The 16,527-nt window shown below is 40.4% G+C and overlaps 2 protein-coding genes across 3 annotated transcripts in view; one reads left to right on the plus strand and one right to left on the minus strand.

Moving 5' to 3' along the window:
* Nucleotides 1-9,052, plus strand: part of PRDM4 (PR/SET domain 4) — a 32,085-nt gene extending 23,033 nt beyond the window's left edge. For both annotated transcript variants that reach the window (XM_012469160.3, XM_064379890.1), the window contains exon 12: nt 7,363-9,052. In XM_012469160.3, the coding sequence (XP_012324583.1) occupies nt 7,363-7,675 (313 nt within the window). In that variant the 3' untranslated portion in view covers nt 7,676-9,052. The remainder of the gene's footprint in view (nt 1-7,362) is intronic.
* LOC105728661 (tax1-binding protein 1 homolog) lies at nt 378-2,852 on the minus strand. The gene is given in 2 exon segments (XM_012469161.2): nt 378-1,703; nt 1,705-2,852. Coding segments are annotated over 2 exon segments (2,313 nt in total). The 5' UTR covers nt 2,752-2,852; the 3' UTR covers nt 378-437.
* Nucleotides 9,053-16,527: the final 7,475 nt, after the last annotated feature.

A 16,527-nucleotide genomic window follows, 5' to 3' on the forward strand; every position in this document is an offset into this window, starting at 1 on the left:
TTATATTCTTTTTTTTTTTTGATAAATGCTTTTTATTACATAATATTTAGTAATGCTCAATCAACAAGGTCAACAGAAACTTGTAAATATTCTGTTAAATAATCTAGCACACTATACATACACATTTTTCAGTGCAGTAGCATTCAAATAATCCTTGTATCTATCCTTTATTCAGACAATTCTGCAAACTAGGGAATAAATAAAGTTATGAATGCATAAGAACTTTTTTTTTCAAGCAGGTAAGATTAACAGAAATTAAAATTTATTGATAAGTCAAAGACTGACCCTGATCCCAGTAACACCAAACTCAAAGTAGCTCTTGGTCAGAAAGTACAACAGAGGGTGCATGAAAATCATCACTCCATGGTCTCTCAGTAGTCTATTTGAGGTGATTTTTTTTTAACCACTAAACTGTATTAACTCATAATAAAAAGTAACTAGTCAAAATTTAGAACATTCTGATCAAAATGGGTCTGCACATGCCTTTCAAACACCTGCTGGTCATAGTCAGGAGGGAACTGCTCACTGCACATTGGGCATACCTTCCAGTGACTTTCAACATGTTCTTCAAATTTACTCTGATCATAGTTGGGAGGGAACATTAACTCACAGAGGGGACACTTCTCGTGAACATCAAAGCTGGAATCAAAGCAAAAGCCTGTCCCATGCCCACATAAATGTTGACTTGGAAGATCAGGAACAGTAGGCACATTCTCATCTTCTTTGCTATCCTCGGGGTCCTCTAAGCCATCAGGCCGACTAAGGTTTCGAGCAGGCTGGCTGCAGACAACATTGTCTTCCAGTCCCTAAGAGAGGACTCTCACAGGTGGCCTTTGTATTTCATCTGGGTAAAAAGCACCATCTGCTCCATCTTCCATTTTCCTTTCTGCTTGATTTTCTAGAGTCCTTGTAAGTTCCTTCTCCCTAGAGAGGTTTTCCAAATGTGAAGTCAGAACACTTATTTCTTTGTCTTTTTCTGCCAACTGAAGTTTATAATTGTCCTGTACTTCAGCTAGTTCAAGTTTTACATTTTCAGCAATTTTCACTTGTTCTTTCCATTTCAGCTCCATTTTTGCAAGTTCATCAGCATATTTATTGCATTTTGTTTTCTCATCCTGTAAGAGTTGTTTACATTTATTATACTTTTCTGTTTTGTCAGCAATTTCTTTGGTCATTTCACAGACTTGCCCCTTTGTTATTATGTCAAAATCTGTCTCTGCAGAAGGTGATGATGGCTTTACATCTACAGTAGAGGCAGAAGCGGCTGGGTCTGTGTTTACTGAAGCATCATTTACTTTCTGCTGACTCCCAATATTCTTTGTGAAGACATTATTATTATTAGCTGATTGATCTGAAAGTTTGTTTATTTGTTTTTGGAGTCTTTGGCATTCCTTAAATTTTTCTTTATAATGGTCTGCAGCCATCTGAAGACGGAGTTTCAGATCTTCAACTTCTCTTCTTAGCTCATGTTCCAGTGTATCAGTCTTGTCCTGATCTTTTTTCATAGCATTTAGTTTAAGTTCTGCCACTGCATCAGCTAACTGCTTTTTCACTTTCTCGTTTTCCAAGCGTGCAGTATGCAGGTCTGCCATTGTTCTGTCTTGGACATTGACAGCATCACTAAGTTCCTTAGCCAGAAAGACAACTTCTTGCCGAGTTGCCTGAACCTGTTCTGCTTTACGAAGTTGCTCCTTTAAAAAAAAAAGTGTCTTCTTTATTACTTGAGGTTGTAAGCAGGAAAGTCCTTTGCAGATTTTCCTTTTCAGCCAAACATAACTGCAGTCTGCCAATCTCTTCTTTAAAATGAGTAATCATGCCTTCTTTGTTCCCATCTAAATTTTTTTAAGTCTGGACCTCTGACATAAGCTTGGTATTTTCTGTTTCTGTATTCTTCAAATGTACCTTATAAAGTTCCTTCTCATCCTTTTCCGTCTTCAACTGACATTCAAGTTGTTCTCTTTCTTGCTGTGCCTTCCTGAGTTTGTCCTTTAAACTGTCCAATTCAGTTTCTTTTTCAATTGCTTTATGTGTTACTGACACAATATCTTCCTCAAGCTGGAGGGCTTTGGATGTAGCATCACTGTACCTCTTCTTAAACTCTTCATTTTCCATTTTTAAACTTTGTGTTACTTCAGTAAGATCCTTTTGTTCTGCTTGCAGCTGGTCACATCTTTCTTTCTCCTGATTAAGTTCTCTTTCCATTCTACCAACTTGTTCTCGAAGTTGTGCTGTTTCTTTTTCCAGAACTGCAGTTAACTTTAACAGTTCTTTTTCTTTCATGGTTTTCTCAATTTTCAACTCAAGAAGGCCTGCTTTCGTGGTCACCACTAACATGTCAGAATTTCCTTCATCTTCCATAGTAAGCAGCTCTTCAACTGGAGAAGCAGCTCGAAACTGGAAAGGTGTACTTGCTCCACGAATCTCACCCTTATGGGTAACATAACAGAACTGATAAAATTCTCCATCATCATTTGGAAGGTAATATCCCTGGAATGCTAGTACACAATTGACTGTTAATCCTTCCACATAATGTTCAGGCATAGGGGACCACGAAAACGTGTAATAATCGTGAGCAGTACTCCATCCAACCTTGAATATACCAACCCAATCTTTTGGATGTGGATGAATATATGGAGTTAAGGTATAATGACATTCCAGGTGTGCATTAGGAAGATAACTCTTGGCCACATTTTGAAAGATGACATGGGCAAAGTTGGAAGTCTGCAATGGGACTTCCTGAAAGGATGTCATTGTGAATCCAGTGGAAGGACTCTCAGACCGAGTGAGAAAGTTAGACAGGTTTCTGGTCCAGATCCGCCATCAGCCGCCGAACCTCTTCCGCCACTACTGCCTGCCTCCATTATATTCTTAATGTAGAATTTGGATAAACACTTTGCTTTGACAGCAGTTCTGTCTCCTTACTCATCACAATGCAGCTGGAGACATTAAACAGCCAAGGAGTCTGGATCTACCTTCCTAACTCTCAGAAGGACATTCTAAAACAAGACTTCTTTAGTTTTATTGCTAGTGCGAAATTTTAGAAAATTAGACAAATTATCAAATATTACATTGGACTGTGCAATATTGGAGCCAAAAGAGATCCTCAGGATCGTCTAGTCTAAGAGCCTTTCTAGGCAGCCCAGCTTGCGATAATAAAATACCACAGATTGTGTGGCTCAAACAACAGGGGAGAGACACAGTGAGAGAAGGCAGCCATGCCAAGCCAGGAAGAGGGCCCCCACCAGAACCCAGCCAGGCTGATACCCTTATCTCAGACTTCTAGCCTCCAGGACAGTGAAAAAATACATTTCTCTTGAGAGAATGAAACAGAAAGAATGAGAGCTCTGATCTCTTCTCATAAGGATACTAATCCCATCATGGAGGGCCCATCCTCATGACCTCATCTAACCCTAGTTGCTTTCCAAAGCCTCCACCTCACATTGGGGGTTAGGGCTCCCATTACACTGGCTTTTAGGGCTTCAACATGAATTTGGGGTCGGGGGACAAATATTTGTCCAGAAGACTGCCCGTTATAATTGCTAGAAACTGTGAAAACAACAGTTGGTGCTAGGACCCTACCCATGGGAATTCTAATTTAATTGGTCAGAGTTAGAGCCCTGGCCTTGGTATTTTAAAAAGCTCTCCAAGTGACTCTCGTGCCCAGCCAGGGTTAAGGACTACTGACTTCGTCCATATGCAAGACTGATTTCCACAGTGTCTCTGGCAAGTGGATATATTGTTTCTTAAATATCACACAATTATAGTTTGAGGAAAAGTTTTGCTTCAATCAAGCTAATATCAGCCTCTATATTTCATTTTACATTTGCTTAACAAATGTGGATCTGGACTCTTTGTCAGGATGAGAAAATATGATAAGCCTCTTTGCCCTTCCATAGAATAGAAGTTTTTTGGACTGTCAAAACTTAAAGGTGGTTTAAGTCACTCATATAAGAAGCACTATTCCCTCAAAATATTTTTGAATAGACTTTAGGCTTCCTATGGAGATCATTGGTAAAATTTTCAGATGCTTGTATTTTTACTTTGGGGCGTTTCAAAGTGGATATAATAGTATTGGCAGTCTTTTTATTTATCTACTTAAAAAGAAAACAGGCTGGGCACAGTGGCTCATGCCTGTAATCCAAGCACTTTGGGAGGCCGAGGCTGGTGGATCACCTGAGGTCAGGAGTTTGAGACCAGCCTGGCCAACATGGTGAAACCCCGTCTCTACTAAAAATACAAAATTTATCTGGGTGTGGTTGTGGGCACCTGTAATACCAGCTAGTCGAGATCACGCCACTGCACTCCAACCTGGGCAGTAGAGCAAGACTCCGACTCAGAGAGAGAGAGAAAAAACAACTGTAGCTGTAAACCCAATTGTAAGAGTTCTCCCCCAGTGTTCCCCCGAGAGTGGAAGGATTGTGACAGAACCTTGCTTTGCCCTACCTGTAAGAAAGAGGAGCTGAGAGGAAGAGCAGTGATGTTTACTCCGCAGATCATTTTGTCTCATGGCTTTAGATACTTAATGATTTATGTCTCCAGCCTCATACACCTCACTATCACGCAGCAGCTCTGATGCCCTGGATGTCTACTAGGCAGCTTAAACCTAATCTGTCCAAAACTCAACTCAATAATACCCCACAAACTTGATTTCTTCAGGTGCTGAACAGCTCATTAAATGGCACCACCATTATTCACCTCAGTGGTCAAGCCAAACACCTTGGAATAATTCTCAACTCAGTTTTTCCTTCCTTCCTTCCTTCCTTCCTTCATTCAACTATCACCTTGTCCAGATTACCGGCTTTTCTTGTATGGATGGCTTCAGTAGTCTCCCAGTTGATCTCCCTGCTACTGCTTCTATTTCTCCTCATTTATTCCACGGCACAGATGAACACATATACACACAGTATTCTGTCCATAATGCCAGAGCAATCCATTTCAAATATAAGTCATTTTTGTGCCTGCCTCTACTCGTAAATCTCTGGTGGCTTTCCATCGTATTTGTATTAAAAGCTTTTTAGGCCGGGCGCGGTGGCTCATGCCTATAATCCCAGCACTTTGGGAGACCGAGACAGGTGGATCACGAGGTCAAGAGATCGAGACCATCCTGGTCAACATGGTGAAACCCCATCTCTACTAAAAATACAAAAATTAGCTGGGCATGGTGGCGCACGCATGTAGTCCCAGCTACTCGGGAGGCTGAGGCAGGAGAATTGCTTGAACCCAGGAGACGGACGTTGCGGTGAGCCGAGATCACGCCATTGCACTGCAGCCTGGGTAATGAGCAAAACTCTGTCTCAAAAAAAAAAAACAAAAAAAGCTTTTTACCATAGTCAGAGGCCCCTTATGATGTGGTAATAGTACTTAACTACCTCTCCCGTTCACCTTTTAGTTTTCATATTCTGCTTTGGCCACTCTGACCCTCCCCTTGCTACTCCTTGAGCATACCAAGCACATCCAGTCTCAGGGCCTCTGCCTTAGAAACTTCTCCCTCCAGATACCTGCATGTCTTCTTCCCTTCATTCAGGTTTCTGCTCACATAGCTCCTCAGAAGGGCCTTCCTTGACTGTCTTATCTAAAATAGGACCCATCTCTTTTACCTGGCTTCATGTGTTTTCATAGTCCTTATTGCTATCTGATATCATGTTATATACATTTGCATATGGTATAATCGCTCCACTAGAATGTAAGAATCAGGAAGGCAGGGACTTTGTTTACCCACATCCTATAGCCCTAGCAGCTAGGACGGTGCCTGGCATATATTAGACACAGTAAATGCAAACATGTAAAAACCAGAAGGCTATAAAATAAAAAGTCAGACTTCTGATTTGGGTTTTGTTGTGGCCTTGGGCAAGTTACTTAGTAGTTTTTATGCACATGTTTCCTATCTGCAGAATTAAGAGGTTGGATTAGATTGGTGGTTTTAAAACTGCTCTGGGGAATTCCAGGGATTCTTCAGTGACATCTCTTGCTAGAAGAGGATGGGAGAAATGCTAAGGAAGCCAGGCTTCAGAACCCCCAACTGCACCCTATCACTCCTTCCAGGATTTTATTAATAACTTTCTTTAACTGTTTCATATTGGGGTTTCATAAAGACATGGGATTAAGCTGCCCAAAAAAGTTAAAAAATTCCTGATCAGTGTGATCTCTAAGGTTCTTTTCAGCTCTAAAATGTCTAGGTCGGGGTTACTCAAACCTTAACACTGTTGACATTTTGACCCACTTAAGTTTTTGCTATGGGGCTGCCCTGTGCATTGTAGAATGGTTAGCAGCATCCTTGGCCTTTTCCCACTAGATGCTCATTGTACCACCCCTCCCCAATATAACAATCAGAAAGGCCTCCAGACATTGCCAGATGCCCCCATAGAGGCAGTCGCCCCCTACCTGAGAACCACTAGTCTATGAAAAGGACAGAAAAATGGCAATTCCATTAAAGTGGCATTCAGGGAATACAAATAACAGCATAATGAGATACATTATATGCTGGCTAATTGGCAAACATTTTCAAATTTTAGTCTTCCAGTTGTTGAGAATGTGAGAACCGGAACCACCAGTGATAGATGTGCATATTCAAACAACTGTATTGGAAAACAGTTTGTCATTATCTTGTAAAGTTGAAGATGTGCATATCCTTTGATTCAGCTGTATAGCTCTTGGGTATATACCCTAGAGAAACATATATACTGCAGAGCACCATACAAGTATAGAAATGTCCAAATGCCAGGTGCAGTGGCATGCACCTGTAGTCCCAGGTACTTGGGAGGCTGAGGCAGACAGATCACTTGAGCTCAGGAGTTCAAGGCTGTAGTGCACGATGATCGCACCTGTGAATAGCCATTGGACTCCAGCCTGGGCAACACAGTGGGAACCTGTCTCTAAAAAATAATAATAAACATTTTTAAAAATTTAAAAGCATTCATAGCACTCTTGCTTGTGATAATAAAAAACTGGAAGCCACCAAAATATCCATTCGCTAGAGACAAATCCAGTACCATAGTTAAGTTGTGGCATATTTGTAAATAGTATACAGCAGTGAAAGGGAGTAAGCAATTGATACATCAACTTCAATGAATTTTATCAGCATCATATTGAGAGAATGCAGCAAGACAGAAAAGAAATATGTATAGAATACATAGAATTTACATAGAATTCAAGAATTTATATAGCGTTCTAAAATAGGCAAAATCAGCCTATGCTGCTTTAAACTATGCACGTTTTATGAATCTTCTGTATATCGCCTATGCAAAAGCCTGATTCAGGAGGATAGAGTTGCTCTGACAAAGGCCTGAGGTGATGAAGAATAAGTGTTGCCTCAGTTGTTATTTGCAACCCCTAATCAAACATTTTTTCTTGTGTTCCTCTTAGAGAACGTCAGATCAAGTGTCCCAAGTGTGATAAGCTGTTCTTGAGAACAAATCACTTAAAGAAGCATCTCAATTCTCATGAAGGAAAACGGGATTATGTCTGTGAAAAATGTACAAAGGCTTATCTAACCAAATACCATCTCACCCGCCACCTGAAAACCTGCAAAGGGCCCACCTCCAGTTCATCAGCACCAGAGGAGGAAGAAGAGGATGACTCAGAAGAGGAAGATCTAGCAGACTCTGTGGGGACAGAAGACTGTAGGATTAACAGTGCTGTATATTCGGTGGATGAGTCTCTCTCTGCACATAAATAAAAGGAAAAGAAGCTATTTTGGATGAAAATACAAATGGAAAAATACACATAACCAATTATCTACTATAATGGTTTTTATATAAAATAGTTCCTGATATATTTTCAGCCAATAGTCAGAACAGACTGAATGGGAATGAATAAAGCACTTACAGAAGAGCATCCTATTGAAAACACTTTAAAACATATTAGGAAAAGAGAGCATGTGGCCTGTTTTAATGATGGACTGGGAGGGAAGTGTTAACTTCTGAGGTCTGTTTTTTATTTACATGATAACCTGGGAGATGCATTTATGCCTGAATCAGAACTGCCTTCTGCTCAAACAAATCAGATTTATTGTTTCACATTCTTCCATTAATCTGTTTTCCTTCTGGTCCTGTGACTTGGTAACATTCTAAACTTTGTTCTTGCCCCATAGCTATCCTGACTGCTGACTGTGTTTTATGCAGACTCTTGTGACTTATACTCTAAACAGCATGGATTGGGACACAGCGGCATAAGTGTGTTACTTGGCAGCTAGTAAGTTTAAAGTAGCACCTGCCTTAACTGCTCCTAGCTGCTTGGGAGTTTAGGGTAGATCTTGCTTTCCAGAGTTTCAGCAGGTGCCTATAGGGCAAATAAAAAAGCAGCAGTCAATCATTAGGCAATGATGGAGAGAAGAAGAGGAGAAGAGATGCCTGGCCTCTGGCCAAGAGACTGGCTTTGATGGACTGAGCAAGTCATCTGATTATTGTTACATAGAGATCTTTGTAGGTTTAGGCATGGCTCTCTGTCTCCAGTAAAACTTCCAGCCATTCAAACAAAGGGGCCCTGGAGGTATAGAGAGCCCAAATAATGCCTGCTGGATTGTCAAATGATGAGTACATGTGGACTCACCTGAGGAAGGGAAGGAAGGGAATAATCTTTTATGTTTTGTTTACCTTATAGAAAGCGTTAAGATGCCATTAAAACATTGCCAACTCAAAACAACAAATGACTACAAATGCATTAAATTCACGTGCAAAGTTAGGTTTTCCCAGTTGTCTCGATGCTGAGGAACCTCATCAGAGAAGTGTGGAAAAGACCAAAGGATTTGGAAGGTAAAGAAGGTTGAATGGTCACCACATGGGCCTGTTTTTAGGGTCCCAGCTTAGTTAAGTCACCTGTGCCCCCAGTCATTGTGTCTCCAATGCACATCCAGCATTTTTCAGAAGCAGACCCACCCTTAAGTTGACAGGGTTGATGGAACATGCTCTCCTGCTCAAGGCACAACCTCTGGGCTGGAGTAGAGGACTCTGGTGGGAAGGTTTTGCTGCTAATGTATTTATGGAATGAATGTATTTCATTCAAGTCTGTGTTCCTCTAGGAAGGATTGACATTAAAGCTTTTTTAAAATACAGGATTCCTCTGGTAGTCTCGTTTTATGGAGAAAGGAGACAAGTGAGTCTTCTAGAGAAAGTCAAGTACAATTTGAATTTTTCTGAGGTTAAAGGAGAGAAAGCATTTCCAGAGTATTACAGCTTTGAGATCATGTTCTTACTCTTTTGCTATTAGTGCTTAGACAAACTGCTTCTTGTGCTTCCAGCCCTCTTCTGCCCTCTTCCTCCCTAAGGTATGCCTTTACTGTTACCTCCTTGGAGAAGTGTGGCAGGTCTGCAGTGTGGAGGGTTGGGGGTTGTATTGTGGGTGGTTAGGGGTGGCTGCTGACACTGGGTCGTGATGCCTCCATAAGGGCAGCCATGGTTCCTAGGGCAGCTTCAAACTCAGTCTTTTGCCAAAGGCATCCAGCTGGCAGGCTCCCCCATTCCCAGGAAACCACTGGTACTGGGACTATAAGCTCCCCTTTCTTCCTTTATCTCAGTAGCACACACTGAGTTAATTTCCTTCATTCTCAAGACTGAAATAATGCCCAAAATAGTTATACCTAGAGTCACAGAAACACAAACAGCAGAGGAAGCTTGGAAAACTTTTTAGTGAGAATGTGGCTGTTAGTGCTTAGTATTTATAACTGTCTTTTTTTTTTTAACTTCTTAGTTTTAAATTCTAGGTCATTTTCACAAGATGAACAAATGATTAAGTGCCTTTTGACACGACTGTATTCAGCCTTTTCTGCCCATTTTGGGTGGCCTTATTTATTGCTGCTGTTGAGTAAAATGGTCACAGTGAGAGGCAGGATGTGTATGTAGGCTCTAGAGCCCTGCAGAATGTTCTCTAGTGTGGGCTTTGCTGTGTGATGGTTTGTAACCTTGGCCAAATTATGTAAGTTCTCTATGCCTCTTTACTGTAAATGGAGATTATTAAGAGTGCCACTTCATTATACTGTTAGATGTTAAGTTCATACATGTCAGTGGCTCCCACAGTGCTCAACACAGAGTAAACAATAGCTAATATTCTTCAGTTTTCCATTAGTCTACATTTTCCATTTTAACGTAGGTTTCTATGCTAAAAAAAAAAAAATTGAGGTATAGATGACCCAAGAAACCCTAGATTTTAGTAATACAACTAAAACTGGAATAATTTGAGTTTTCAGGGTCAAAGCCTATAAACTAGTTCAGAGTATTCTTGTAGCTCCCAGTGTATACTAGGCGTTTCCTTCCCAAAAAGGTGAGTTGCTCATAATCCTGGCATTTTTGTTGTGCTGAGATTCTCAGAGGGCATAGGTAACAGGAACTAGGGTCTTCAGCCTTTTCATACTGTTGACCTGTGTACTCACTTTTTAGTAAACACTCCTTTCCTGTGTCCTGATGCCAGAAGCTGTCAGCCCCTCATCAAGTATGTAAGCTTAATTATCTGATCACCAAACTGCATCTTGGAGGCACACACTAAGGAACAACATACCTCCATGTACACAAGTGATTATGGTCTGTTACAGGCTGAACAGACCACCCCCGACCAATACCCCAGATTCATATGTTGAAGTCCTAACTTCCAGTAGTCTCAAAACATGACTGCAGTTGGAGATATGGTCTTTAAAGAAGAAATTAAGTTAAAATGAAGTCCTTAAGTTAGGACCTAACCCAATATGACTAGTGTCCTTAGGAAAAGAAGATTTGGGCAAAGCCTTATACAAAGGGAAGATGTGAAAACAGAGGAAGAAGATGGCCATCTACAAGCCCAAGGAAAGAGGCCTGGAACAAGTCCTTCCCTCACAGCCCTCCGAACAATCCTGCCATTGCCGCCATCTCAGACTTCCAACCTCCAGAACTGCGACCGAGACAATATATTTCTGTTTAGTCTCCCCAGTCCATGGCAATTTCTTGTGGCAGCCCTGGCAAACTAAACAGTCTAACCAAGTATACACTCTTGATAATGACTGCTTAAAGAGGAGCAGCTTCCAATATAGTGACTTCAGTTTAACTCCGGTTTACAGATGAGCATGAACAATATAAAGGCAGTCAGCATTTCTAGTGGATTTGCTGCTAGCAGATTTCCCTACTACTCAAAGGGCTGAAATCATTCAACTTCTTTGCTCCTTAGGTTTTCTTGCATATGTTCTGTTGCAGATCATTAGGTACTCAGGCCTGTGTAGTCCTCAGACAAGGACAGCATTCTTTTCAAAAACCATTTATTAAATGCTGGCACAGTTTAAGGCATGGTAGGAAGAACAGAATAATACTTGGGCTCTGCTGCCTTTGGATAGTTTTGCAGTAGCTCTAACACCTGACCTCACTTCAGGATTATCTAAGGAAATAAGAGACGTTTTAAGTGTCCAGGTGAGCCCCAGCCCTACTGATCAGCCTCTAGGACTCCCTAGGTGATTGTGAAGCAGTCCGTCCACAGGAGTCCTATTCTGGGAACCATGCAAGATATATATGACAGATACCTATACCTAACGCAAGCCAGACTGTGGTCAGCCTTATAATAGAGGAACAGAAGGTTCTTATGATCTAGGGGCAGGAGTGAAAAGTCACTTCTAAGAAGAGAAGTCTAAGAAAACTGGTAAGAAAAGTGGGCAAGGGCTGAGCACAGAGGCCCATGCCTGTAATCCCAGCACTTTGGGAGCCTGAGGCATGTGGATTGCTTGAGGGCAGGAGTTTGAGACCAGCCTGACCAACATGGTGAAACCCTGTCTCTACTAAATAAAAAGTTAGCCGGGCATAGAGGTGCATGCCTGTAATCCCAGCTACTTGGGAGGCTGAGGCACGAGAATTGCTTGAATCCAGGAGGTGAAGGTTGCAGTGAGCTGAGATTCATGCCGCTGCACTCTAGCCTGGGCTACAGAATGGCACTCTTTAAAAAAAAACAAACAAAAATGGGCAAGACAAGCCTGGATCTGTGGTGGAGACAAAGAAGACTAGGCTTTGAGAAGAGTGAAGAGACTGTATGAAAAAATAGATCATAGATCTGAGATACAGGGCTGAACATTTTAGAATACCTAGTTTACCAAATCAGTAACAGTTATTTTCGTTTATTTCATTATTCATAATTGAAATAAATTATTTCAGTTATTTATTTTTGATATGGAGTCTCACTCCGTCACCTAGGTTACAGTGCAGTGGCACAATCTCAGCTTACTGCAGCCTTGACTTCCCAGGTTCAAGCGATTCTCCTGCCTCAGCCTCCCTAGTAGCTGAGATTACAGGCGCCCGCCACCAATGCCAGCTAATTTTTGTATTATTAGTAGAGACAGGGTTTCATCATGTTGGCCAGGCTGGTCTCGAATGCCTGACCTCAAGTGATCCATCTGCCACAGCCTCCCAAAGTGCTGGGATTACAGGCATGAGCCACCGTGGCCAGCCCAGTTTTTAAATTATTATTGTACTTTAAGTTATATACTTTATGTGTGCAGAACGTGCAGGTTTGTTACATAGTTGTACATGTGCCATGGTAGTTTGCTACATCCATCACCCCATCTAAATTAGGTATTTCTCCTAATGCTATCCCTCCCCTAGTCCCCCCAGCCTCCAACGGACCCCAGTGTGTAATGTTCCCCTCCCTGTGTCCATGTGTTCTCATTGTTCAGCACCCACTTATGAGTGAGAACATGCGGTGTTTGGTTTTCTGTTCTTGTGTCTGTTTGCTGAGAATGATGGTTTCCAGCGTCACCCATGTCCCTGCAAAGGACATGAACTCATCCTTTTTATGGCTACCTAGTATTCCATGGTGTGTATGTGCCACAATTTCCTTATCAAGTCTATCACTAATGGGCATTTGGGTTGGTTCCAAGTCTTTGCTATTGTGAACAGTGCCACAGTAAACTTACATGTGCATGTGTCTTTATAATACAATGATTTATAATCCTTTGGGTGTATACCCAGTAATGGGATTGTGGGGTCAAATGGTATTTCTAGTTCTAGATCCTTGAGGAATTGCCACACTGTCTTCCACAATGGTTGAACTAATTTACACTCCCACCAACAGTGTAAAAGTGTTCCTATTTCTCCATGTCCTCTCTAGCATCTGTTGTCTCCTGATTTTTTAATAATTTCCATTCTAACTGGCATGAGATGATATCTCATTGTGGTTTTGATTTGTATTTCAAGTGACCAGTGATGATGAGCTTTATTTCATGTTTTTTGGCCACATAGATGTCTCCTTTTGAGAAGTGTCTGTTCATATCCTTTGCCCACTTTTTGATGGGGTTGTTATTTTCTTGTAAATTTGATTCTGGATATTAGCCCTTTGTCAGGTGGGTAGATTGCAAAAATGTGCTCCCATTCTGTAGGTTGCCAGTTCACTCTAAGATAGTTTATTTTGCTGTGCAGAAGCAAATAGATAAATGGGGTTTAATTAGATCCCATTTGTCTATTTTGGCTTTTGTTGCAATTGCTTTTGGTGTTTTAGTCAGGAGATCCTTGCTCATGTGTATGTCCTGAATGGTATTACCTAGGTTTTCTTATAGGTTTTTTATGGTTTTAGGTCTTAATTTTTGTATCAGGTGTAAGAAAGGGATCCAGTTTCAGCTTTCTGCATATGGCTAGCCAGTTTTCCCAACATCATTTATTAAATAGGGAATCCTTTCCCCATTGCTTGTTTTTTTCAGGTTTGTCAAAGATCAGATGGTTGTAGATGTGTGGCATTATTTCTGAGGCTTCTGTTCTGTCCCATTGGTCTATATCTCTATTTTGGTACCAGTACCATGCTGTTTTGATTACTGTCGCATTGTAGCATAGTTTGAAGTCAGGTAGCGTAATGCCTCCAGCTTTGTTTTTTTTGTTTGTTTGTTTTCTTTGCTTAGGATTGTCTTGGCTATAAGGGCTCTTTTTTGGTTCCATATGAAATTTAAGGTGGTTTTTTCCAATTCTGTGAAGAAAGTCAATGGTATCTTGATGGGGATAGCATTGAATCTATAAATTACTTTGGGCAGTATGGCCATTTTCACAATATTGATTCTTCCTAACCATAAGCATGGAATGCTTTTCCATCTGTTTGTGTCCTCTCTTATTTCCTTGAGCAGGGGTTTGTAGTTCTTGAAGAGATCCTTCACATCCCTTATAAGTTATATTCCTAGGTATTTTATTCTCTTTGTAGCAATGGTGAGTGGGAGTTAACTCATGATTTGGCTCTCTGTCTGTTATTGGTGTATAGGAATGCTTGCGATTTTTGCACATTGATTTTGTATTCTGAGACTTTGCTGAAGTTGCTTATCAGTTTAAGGAGATTTTGGGCTGAGACAATGGGGTCTTCTAAATATACAATCATGTCATCTCCATATAGAGACAATTTGACTTCTTTTCCTAATTGAATACCCTTTATTTCTTTTTCTTGCCTGATTGCCCTGGTCAGAACTTCCAATACTATGTCAAACAGGAGTGGTGAGAGAGGGCATCATCCTTGTCTTGTGCCTGTTTTCAAAGGGAATGCTTCCAGTTTTGCCCATTCAGGATGATATTGGCTGTGGATTTGTCATAAATAGCTCTTATTATTTTGAGATATGTTCCATCAATACCTAAGAGTTTTTAGCACAAAGGGCTGTTGAATTTTGTCGAAGGCCTTCTCTGCATCTCTTGAGATAATCATGTGGTTTTTGTCTTTGGTTCTGTTTATGTGATAGATTACGTTTTATAGATTTATGTATGTTGAACCAGCTTTGCATCCTAGGGATGAAGCCAACTTGATCATGATGGATAAGCTTTTTCATGTGCTGTTGGATTTGGTTTGCCAGTATCTTATTAACAATTTTCGCATTGATGTTCATTAATATTGGCCTGAAACTTTCTTTTTTTAGTTTGTCTGCCAGGTTTTGGTATCAGGATTATGTTGGCCTCATAAAATGAGTTAGGGAGGATTCCCTCTTTTTCTATTGTTTGGAATAGTTTCAGAAGGAGTGGTACCAACTCCCCTTTGTATCTCTGGTAGAATTCAGCTGTGAACCCGTTTGGTCCTGGACTTTTTTTGGTTTGTAGGCAATTAATTGCAGCCTCAATTTTAAACCTTGTTATTGGTCTATTCAGGGATTCGACTTCTTCCTGGTTTTGTCTTGGGAGGGTGTAAGTATCCAGGAATGTATCCATTTCTTCTAGATTTTCTGGTTTATTTGCATAAAGGTGTTTATAGTATTCTCTGGTGGTAGTTTGTATTTCTGTGGGATTGGTGATGATATCACCTTTATCATTTTTTATTGCATCTATTTGATTCTTCTCTCTTTTCTTCTTTATTAATCTGGCTAGTGGTTTATCTATTTTGTTGATCTTTTCAAAAAACCAGCTCCTGGATTTATTGATTTTTTAAAGGATTTTTTTGTGTCTCTATCTCCTTCAGTTCTGCTCTGATCTTAGTTATTTCTTGTCTTCTGCTAGCTTTCAAATTTGTTTTGTTCCTCTAGTTCTTTTAATTGTGACTTTAGGATGTGAATTTTAGATCTTTCTCTTTTCTCTTGTGGGAATTTAGTCCTATAAATTTCCCTCTACACACTGCTTTAAATGTGTCCCAGAGATTCTGGTACATTGTGTCTTCGTTCTCATTGGTTTCAAAGAACATCTTTATTTCTGCCTTCATTTCATTATTTATCCAGTAGTCATTCAGGAGATGGTTGTTCATGTAGTTGTGCAGTTTTGAGTGAGTTTCTTAATCCTGAGTTCTAATTTGATTGTGGGTCTGAGAGACTGTTTGTTATGATTTCCATTCTTTTGCATTTGCTGAGGAGTGTTTTACTTCCAATTATAGGGCCAATTTTAGAATAAGTGTGATGTGGTGCTGAGAAGAATGTATGTTCTGTTGATTAGGGGTGGAGAGTTCTATAGATGTCTGTTAGGTCCTCTTGGTCCAGATCTGAGTTCAAGTCCTAGATATCTTTGTTAATTTTCTGTCTCATTGATCTGTCCAATATTGACAGTAGAGTGTTAAACTCTCCCACTATTATTGTATGAGAGCCTAAGTCTCTTTGTAGGAATCTTAAGAACTTGCTTTATGAATCTGGGTGCTCCTGTATTGGGTGCATATATATTTAGGATAGTTAGCTCTTCTTGTTGCTTTGAACCCTTTACCATTACATAATGCCCTTCTTTGTCTCTTTTGATCTTTGTTGGTTTAAAGTCTGTTTTATCAGAGATTAGGATTGCAACTAGGCTGCCAAAAAAGCAACCCCTGCTCTTTGTTTGTTGTCGTTCTTGTTTTGCTTTCCATTTGCTTGGTAAATCTTCCTCCATCCCTTTATTTTGAGCCTATGTATGTCTTTGCACATGAGATGGGTCTCCTGAATACAGCACACCAATGGGTCTTGACTCTTTATTCAATTTGCCAGTCTGTGTCTTTTAGTTGGTACATTTAGCCCATTTATATTAAAGGTTAATATTGTTATGTGTGAATTTGGTCCTGCCATTATGTTGCTAGCTGGTTGTTTTGCCTTTTAGTTGATGTAGTTTCTTCATAGCATTGATGGGCTTTACAATTTGGTATATTTTTGCAGTGGCTGGTAACGTTCATTACTTTCCATGT

Source organism: Aotus nancymaae, unplaced genomic scaffold, assembly GCF_030222135.1.
Source record: "Aotus nancymaae isolate 86718 unplaced genomic scaffold, 86718_ANA_hifiasm-v0.15.2.pri h1tg000021l, whole genome shotgun sequence".
NCBI classification, from domain to species: Eukaryota; Metazoa; Chordata; class Mammalia; order Primates; family Aotidae; genus Aotus; species Aotus nancymaae.